This window comes from Peromyscus leucopus, chromosome X (assembly GCF_004664715.2).
Source record: "Peromyscus leucopus breed LL Stock chromosome X, UCI_PerLeu_2.1, whole genome shotgun sequence".
Lineage (NCBI taxonomy): Eukaryota > Metazoa > Chordata > Mammalia > Rodentia > Cricetidae > Peromyscus > Peromyscus leucopus.
The window spans coordinates 93,143,673-93,152,179 of NC_051083.1; the positions used below are offsets into that span (position 1 = coordinate 93,143,673).

The 8,507-nt window shown below is 49.9% G+C and overlaps 1 protein-coding gene across 2 annotated transcripts; it reads right to left on the minus strand.

Moving 5' to 3' along the window:
• Window positions 1–466: 466 nt before the first annotated feature.
• Window positions 467–4,316, minus strand: Ripply1 (ripply transcriptional repressor 1). Of its 2 annotated transcripts, none has more exons than XR_005090017.1 (4): window positions 3,937–4,316; window positions 2,416–2,470; window positions 1,767–1,825; window positions 467–1,293 (listed from the first exon to the last, which is right to left on the minus strand). XR_005090017.1 is itself a non-coding variant. In XM_028895129.2 (4 exons), the coding sequence occupies exons 1-4, from the start codon at window positions 3,465–3,467 to the stop codon at window positions 1,032–1,034; spliced, it is 477 nt and encodes a 158-aa protein (XP_028750962.1). In that variant the 5' UTR covers window positions 3,468–3,908; the 3' UTR covers window positions 467–1,031. The 2 variants fall into 2 exon arrangements, 1 of the variants encoding a protein (XP_028750962.1); XM_028895129.2 differs by lacking the exon at window positions 3,937–4,316 and adding an exon at window positions 3,367–3,908.
• Window positions 4,317–8,507: the final 4,191 nt, after the last annotated feature.

Genomic DNA, 8,507 nt, shown 5'->3' on the forward strand with positions numbered 1-8,507 from the left:
GATTTGGCGGCCCACGTGCAGACAGATTGTGAAACAAAATGCTGGAAGTAAGAAAATTCGTTGAAGAGTAAGTGGGACAGGAGTAAACATGAAGGGCCCGGTTATGGTAGACACTGGGGGAGCCAAAGAGATACAACTGACAGGATTTGGTGGGTGCGCAAGTGTTCCTCCTCACATGTGAGAGCAGCCCCGAAGGACTAAAGGAGAAAACGCGTCTCACCTTTACCCCAGTCCTCAAGTTGCCCCATGCAGGGCTTTCCCCTCACTTTTCTAAGCGGCCCTTGCCGTTTAATCAAGCCTGATTTCATAAGTGACCAGAAAAGGCCTGGCCCAAGGCTCTGTCCCCAGCATGGCATTCTCCGAGGAGAACTATCTGTCAGCTGACCTCAGGGAGAGGTAGAGCAACGGACTGACCTCCACCTGTGGCTTCACAACCCGGCAGAGTTCAGTTAAGAAATCAGCACAGTTCCAAGAAAAAGGCAAACATCATTCCATTTATTTTTCTCCTGATTCATCTCATGCCAATACCCAGACTGAATGAACAGCAGGCAAAGCGGATGCAGGTCCCCAGACAAGCAGATTCTCAAGATGCCTCCTTCCGTTCCATTCCGTTCCATTCCCTTCCCTCAAGGTGCCCCAGTATTGCTTGGATCTGGTGTTGGTGTCTCTGGAAGTCAGCCTCTCTCCCCCGGAGACTGGCTCACATGGCTACCTTTGAGAACTAGGGGATCAAAGGGCCCTGGGGAGTGCCTGCTCTCTTGTCCAAGGGCATCTCCTGCCCTGCTCTACTTCCTGAGGGCTTCAGAAATCAAGTCTTCCTGATATCCTTCCAGGTCTGAGGAATCTCCTACTGTTGGCACAAGGACAGCTCAGACAGGAACATACCAGAGGCCTAGACTCGCAGGCCCATCAGGGGAGCCAGGGTAAGCTAGACAGCTTGAGGACACTGGTTTCAGTCCAGAAAATCTGTGTCTGGAGACTCTTTGCTAATCAATGCCCTTGGAAACCTGTCAAGTGTAACTGGGACTGCTTCAGTTTGGACAGGTCAGGGGTTGGTCAGGGGAATGAGCTGTGGCCTTGTGTGGTGTGGCCTCTGGTACCCTCGCACACCCTTCTGGCCCTATTTCATTGACCTCCTCCTCCTCCTCTTTGTCCTCCTCCTTGTCCTCCTCATCCTCTTCACTGTCGGAATCCTCATATAAGTTGATGGTGGCCTGGACAGGGAAATTCTGTAGTAACATCTCCCCAGCACTGTACAGGTAGTCAAAGGAGCGGGATTTAGGCCAGAAGAGCCTGTGGACAAAAAGAAAGAAAGAAACAAGGCCCCTAACTTAGGCAGCTCTCAAATGTAGAGGGACCAGTAGGGCCAAGAAGGATTCAGACCCTTAGACCTGGTTGCCAGCTGCAGGAAAGGTCTTAGAGGGAAATGAAGAAGCAGCTTTGGCACAGAATCTTTGAAAGTGTTACAAAATGGTTCCAGGAAGGCACGTCACCTCTGACAGGCCTACAGCTGTGGTAGAGGGTAGGGCCCACCCAGCGTCTTTCAATTCTAGCACTGATACCATTAACCACTCCATCACTCCATCCCTTCTTTTCCTACTAAGGATTCATCCTTAGGGCTCAGTGACAGGGAAGTCCTCTGGGGAAAGTCACTTTGGCCTGCTAAGTCCCGTGGTCTCTTTCCTCCTGAGTCACCGCCTTGTCTTGAGCATTCACAGTGCTCGTGGCTGTTCGCCACGTTCTGAACTTGAGCAACAGAGGCTTACCTGACAGGGTGATGGAACTCAGCCTTGGTGGCCCCAGCCGCCGTTGCCCCACCAGCAGCCTGTCCAAAGCAAAAGCTAGCATGTGGCTTAACTGCCTCTCCCACGGCGAGGGTCAGAGTTCTGCAGGTTCCGACAATCTACACAAGACTCTAGGCATCTCGTGAGTTCCAGCCACCTCCCAGCCCTGCCCTACAGCAAGGGGTCTGTCTTGGATCTGATTTAAAAACAAGTAGAAAGTGTCATGGGTTTTGTTTTCTTCCCTGACCCTGTTCCAGTGCCTGTTTGGAGGCTGTCCAGGGGACAGAGTTCTCTTACAGGACAAAACATTCACGGAGCAGAGTGGGAGAGCACTGGGATGAGGTATCAAGAGACCTGGATTCCAGCGACAGCTCTACCACACACTGTGAGTCCAGCCCAGGTCCCTTACCCACTCCAGGCTTTGATCTCCCAGTCTCATTTGTCATGGAAACCTTGGCCCTGCCTTCCTCTCAGAGGTTCTGTGGGGGTAAAATGTTAGCAGAGTTGGCAAGATGCTGCCCCAGATCCACAGCCTTACACTGGAGTCAGGGGATGTCTGAGAAGAACATGGCTGTGCCCATGCAGACATGCCACAAGGCCTCAAACTCACCCAGTCCACCAGCATCCTCACCTGCCTTGGTTGGTCATTTACGGAGGACAGCCAGGGTCTCCAAAGACAAGTTTCTCTAGGGCAAACAGAACAGATCAGTTGGGAGAGGAAGAGACCGAAGCACAGGCTTCCTCTGATCACAGAAGTGGTCTCCTGAAAGCTTGGCCCACAAGCCATCTGCTCCAGAATACCTTTTGTCCCCTGCCACTGAGCCAAGGCTGTGACAGATACCCCTCATCTCTACTGCAACAGCATTATCGCTGCTCTTGTCCCACCGTTTTGTGATTGTCATCTGAGTCCCTTAATCTGAATGATATGTATGGGCATATCTGAATCCTCGACCCCTAGTGCGATGCCTTGTACACAGGAGGGACTTAACCGTTTGTTGGATGTGAGTGTGAAACATTTGGAGGAGTGTCTTGCTGCCCACCTCCTGCGTCAAGCGGTAGAGAAGAGAATTCTGCCATTTTCCTAGCTGAAGAAAGGGCTCAGAATACTCCTGGGCCCATTTCTTCTTCTCTAGACTTCTAGAAGCAAGGACAAGCAAATAGGAAACTTGTGGCATGCTCAGGACAGAGGCAGCACCCCAACCAAAGGCCTCTTTAGACTTTGTCCCTCTCACCCTGTGTCACCTGCCACCATCTAGGTCCCATAGTCCAGGTTGCATTAAAGCCCAGTTTCCAGGACAACTTCTCCCGTTCCCTCGGGGAGTTGTCCAGACTAGCCCACGAGGGTCAGGCTGCTTGGCTTTCGGCTTTGGCAATGGCCACTGTCTCTCAGCCCACTCCTGTCACCTGGGGGGATGCGTGAGGTAAAATATCCCAGCCAAAAGTGTAGAGGGAGGTCTGGGGCTCTTCGTTGTCTCCCCACTTCAAAGCGAACAGGGCCACCATCACCGTGGGCATCTCACCTTCTCCAGCCTTCATCTCCCTAACCCTGAGTTCAGGCTGTCAAAGGCCAAGTTCCACTTACCTTTCATTCCCAGAAACTTCTTGTCCATTGATTTGTGCTAGGGCGGGGGCTTGGGCCAGGGCCAGGCCCCGGGGAGCAGCAGCAGGGGCAGCAGGGTCCATCCTTGGGACACCAAGGCAGACGACTGTGGGCTATTCCCGTCCTCAGAACCTTCAGCAGCACTCTGGGCTATTCCCCCCCAGAGACCCTTTTATGAGCCCTGCCTTGACTCATCAATTATTCAGGCGTTGCAGGGGTGGGGGAATGTGGGACGGTTGTGAAGATTTAGGGAGGGGGCTCCTGGAGAGAGAGCAGTGTTCTTGGGGGTTAAATCTCTCCCAGTTGAATAAACAGGGTCCGGGTGGAGGTGAGGGGTCTGGGATAGCTCCAGGTCAGAAAGGAAAACAAAGAAGAGGCGAGTTTCACACCATTTGTGTGAGTTCCCCAGGCAGTATCAAGGCCCAAGGGGCGAAAGAGGGGAGCTCATTAACTCCCAAAGGCACCCAGGCTTGTCTGGGACAGGGGCCTTTAGGAAAGCTGGTTCCCAGTGAGAAAAGAAGGTGCCAGTTCCAAGAACAGTGGGGGACTCACCAGGTATTTCAGCTCAAATCCCAAGTAGATTTGCCAGGTGGACCTGATACAGGGTCACTGCCATGAAGCATGTCACGTGGCTTGGGATAAAGAGGGGTTCTGGATGGAGCAGGTCCAGTCTCTTGCAGGGGAAACCTCAGGTCACCTTTCAATGCCTCCCCACATCCTCCCCTCACTGCTCAGTTGACTTGCAAAAGTGCCTACAGCCCCCTTTGGCCTCGGCAGAGAGTTGTGTGGTGTGGGGAGCGGGCCCAGGGAGTTTGCAGGGCAGATTCCAAATGGCACAGCTCAGCTTCTAGTTTAGGAACCCGGGTGCTGGGGGCTGGGAGGGTTCTGGCCAGCACTGTGCTGCCAAAGGGACCATCCCAGGCCTCAGTCCTCTCACGTGAGATGAGGGTGCTGGCTCAGTGGTCCCCAAGGCCCTGGCAGCCTGAACACTCTGTGACAGGAGCCGGGTAATGGGTACTGACCTCAGCAAGCCAAAAGGTTTGAGCAGAGCGCTTGGCATTAGCCACCTTTTGGCCCTTAGCCAAAAAGCTTCCAGTTACAACAACTGGCAGGCACTTCATGCTTAGAGGTTTCAAAAATATTCCTCCTGACCTCAGTGGCCAGCACCTGCCTAGATTTAGTGTCTTGGATGTTCATCACAGCCGGGTTTGTAATGTTCAAAAATTAGAAACGACCTCAGTGTCCAATAATAGGAAACCTGTTAGTTTTATTAATTGTGGTCAATCCTTGTAGCCACATACTAAGCAGACAGTCAAAAATCATGGTATCAATGCAGAAAATGTAAAAGCTAGATGTTAAAGAAGGTGACTAATGGGATTCAAGGGCTCCTTATCCAGCTCCCACCTCCCAGGACCGTGCTTGAATTGTATAGCCCCACTGTGATCTGTACAGCAAAGAAAAAAAGTCAAGGCAGAGTTGTGGCTATGGCTCAGTGGTGGAGCGCAGGCGCAGCAGGGTTTGACCCCTGGAACCAGAAAAACAGTGAAGAAAACAGCTCCACATTCAAATTGTCATGGTGGAGGAATTCGTAAACAGCTAATGTACTCAAGAGTGAAATGCATACGTTTCAAAAATATCCCTTAGGACGATCCCATTTTGATAAGGAAGAAATGTGGAATGTACAGTATGCACAGAAAAAAAAATCGGCTAGTTACGAGAAAACATGTTGCAATTGTCAGCTCAGGGAGTAAGAGGACAAGGTGGAGTTGTACTTCATTCTTGACGATTTTGTGATGTTTTGAAACAATTTCCACCAGTGAACCGATACTGTGTGGTGAACAAAAAGTAAAAATAAATAAAGACATAAAGTTGAGTGGGTATGGATTGGGGTGGATCTGGAAGGGGATGAGGGGATGAAAAATATGGTGCATGAAATTCTCAATTAACAAACAAGTATATATATATATGTGTCTTTTAACTGATTTATAGAACTGTATGTATTTTTTAAAACATAAACAAAGAACATTTATTTGTGAAGCAGAGAAAACTCTTGGACATGGCAGCCATTTTGAAATACCTGAGGATTAGATGGCAATGAACTATACTTTTCTGTGTGACTTCAAAGGGCAAAGCTAGAGAGAGGCCCAAGGATGGAGCTACAGGAAGACTCACTTTGGCTCACTCAAAGGAAACGTTCCGAACGGCTCAGCCACCTCAGGCCCTGGCACCGTACCTGCTGTCCACAAACAGAGGTTTATTATATGAGATGAAATGAGCCCTGTGGAATGTGCTACCTTGGACTGGGCTAAGCTCTCTCAGGCTGAATTTTGTTAAGTTGGAGCTGGATGCTATATCCTGAAGAGGGGGATCCTGTGGAAATTTGCTAAAAGGAGAGAGAAGGAACTTGGAAAGCCAAAAGGACTGGGCTGAAAAGAGACAGCATGCAAAGCGGAGAGAGCCCAAGACATATTATCACACCCTGGAATCTTTTTGACCTCTAGGTGACCTCTGACAACAAGCAGGAGGTCAGAGGGAAAGGGGGAGGACACACATTTCTCTGGAGGTCCCAGGTCATGCGCAGCCTGACTTAGTCATGTCATCCACCGTGGCACCTTTGACCTTGAAATTGTATTCCTCCAGCCACTCCTTCCCTGGCCACAGCAGGCCTCACAGGAAGCCTCCTGCTCAGCTTCCAGCATCCTCTCCCGACTCTGAGGGAGCCTTCAGCCCTGTCTCCACGACTCTCAGTTCTCCCTAGACAACTGCTCTGACGGCTGCCTCCTAAGACTCCCCTTGGCGTCACCCAACCATGGAGGAGATGAAGGCATTGATTGGCCCCTGTTGGGGGATGCGAGCCTGTTGCTGAACCAAAATATCAGAACCTACCTGTTCTCTCTTGTACTCAGGAATGGGGTGGTCAAAGGGATAGCAGGAAAGACCAGCATAAGCCAAACAGGGGAACTTCCAATAAAGGCAATGAAGATAACAACTAATTTCTTTATCGGTTGTAATGTGCAGGGTTTATCAGTGATGTTTGCCCAAGGTTTATCAGTGATGGTTTGCCCAGGGTTTATCAGTGATGGTTTGCCCAGATTTTCTGGGAGGAGAAGGTGCACTCTCTGAGGCAGACGCTTTGTTAGGCTTTGCTTGGCAGGGAGATGAGCTAGAATGAGGAAGGTGCTGTGGCTCCTGCCCCAAGGTGCTCACAGCTTAAAGGGTGGAGGAAGACAGACTTAATTAGCCTCTGCCAAACCGGAACCCCTCCACCGACCAACCTCAGACAGGTTCCCTTGTCAAGGCCCCAAAGCAGCCTCCACGTTTCTCTGGGCCTAATTCCAAATTTCCTTCAGTTCCCTACCATGTTCCTGCCGCACCCTTCTCCCTGCTCAGAACAACCTCTCCTCCCACTTCCCTGAGAAAACAGAGGCCTTCAAGCATGGATTACCTCAGTGCCCTGCCCCAACCCCCAAAACTGGCTTGCCTCTCCAACATCCTTCCCACCCTCCACCCTCCCCTAACAAGGGACAAGGTGCCCCTTTCGTTAAAGGCTAATCCCTTCTCTCCCGGGCCTTGGCCTCATACACCCTCCTCTGGGCCCTCTCTCCAAGACAGTATCCTCTTTCCAGTCAGGAAAACCCAACTTCCCTACACCAGAGTATAAAGCTCTGTTTCTGTGAGTCCCTAAAACAAGCTCCTCCCTCCTCACACTTCTCCCCCAGCCTGCTTTCCCTCAGTTTCTTTCTCTTTCTGCCCCCTTACCACCCTCTTTTCTTTCCTTCGCTCTCCACTTTGTTGAAAGGAGAACCTAACCTCTCGACTTAGACTTTCTGCAGCTTTCTATTCACACTTTAGCCCACAGCAATTTGGCTCCAGTCCCATCATCCCAGTGAAAAGGCACTGACAAAGGTCACCAATGGCCTCCTAATCGCCAAATCCAATGAACTCTCTGAACTGTTGCTCCTCTTCCTAGTCCATCCCCTTGCTAGGCAATGCCCAACAATAGACATTGTTGGCCGAGCAAATCCATCTTCCTCTCTTGGCCTCATGATCAACCACCCCCTTCCTTTCCTTCACTCCCTCTCTCCATCTCCCCCTTCCTCTCTGCCATTTCTCTCCTGGATATTGAACCTCATAGTCTCTTTCTATTGTTTTGGATTTTTTTTTAAGTCTGGGTCTTGCTCTTGTAGCCCATATGGGCCTGAAACTCGGGTTCCTTCTGCTTCCCACTACGGTTACAGGCATGCTCTACCAGGCCTGGCTCAGTCTTTGAAGCTGACCTCTCTCTTCCTGTGCTCATTCCTGCACTCAGTGGTCCTCAGATCCTGATGATGCAGTGATGTTTTCAACGGGTCGCAGCAAACTTCACCAGGAGAAAGTTCACTAAGAGACTTTCTCAACAGTTTAAATGTATCGAATTCTAAACGGTCCTTCATTCTAAGATTCTATCCTTTCTAGTTTCGGATGATAAAATGATCTCTTTTTCAAAGTGAAGGTGATAGTGAATGCTAGTTTATTTCATTAATGTTCCCACTTGGCACAAGGAAACATTAGTTTCTTACTGTTGGTTTCATAAATATTTATAGAAGGAATGAAGGAACAAGAGCTATATTTCCAGCCTGGAATTTTTTCCCAACGGGCATCTCAAATTCATTCCAAAGTTTAACGGTTCTTCTCCCCCAACAAATCGCCTGTGTACCCACCTTGTAGTCAGCATCACATTGAGCCAGTCACGTGATCTAGACTCCTCCACCTGTGTGTGTTGTCAGTTTTGTTCTTTGCTGGCTTCTCCTCCTGGCTCCCCCAGCACATCCAGGCTTTCATTTGTTGAATGATGGCTCCTTCTGTTTACTCTCACCTGCACATTGTTGGGTTGCTATAAAAGTAGCTATGGTTTCTGCACTAGTGAAGTTTGTCATTTGATGTTAGACTAATGCTTTTTGTTTGTTTGTTTGTTTGTTTTGTTTTTGAGACAGGGTTTCTCTGTGTAGCCCTGAGTGTTCTGGAACTCACTCTGTAGACCAGGCTGGCCTCGAACTCTGCCTTTGCCTCCCTGAGTACTGGGATTAAAGGCGTTAGCCACTACTGCCCGGCTAATACATTTTTAAATAAGTGTGATTATGTTA

Coding starts and splice junctions, on each gene's coding strand:
- Ripply1 (XM_028895129.2), bottom strand. CDS start 3,467: ATGGACCCTGCTGCCCCTGCTGCTGCTCCCCGGGGCCTGGCCCTGGCC. Junction 2,471..3,366: donor GAAGTTTCTGGGAATGAAAG/GTAAGTGGAACT, acceptor TGTTTGCCCTAG/AGAAACTTGTCTTTGGAGAC. Junction 1,294..1,766: donor GAGTTCCATCACCCTGTCAG/GTAAGCCTCTGT, acceptor TTTTGTCCACAG/GCTCTTCTGGCCTAAATCCC.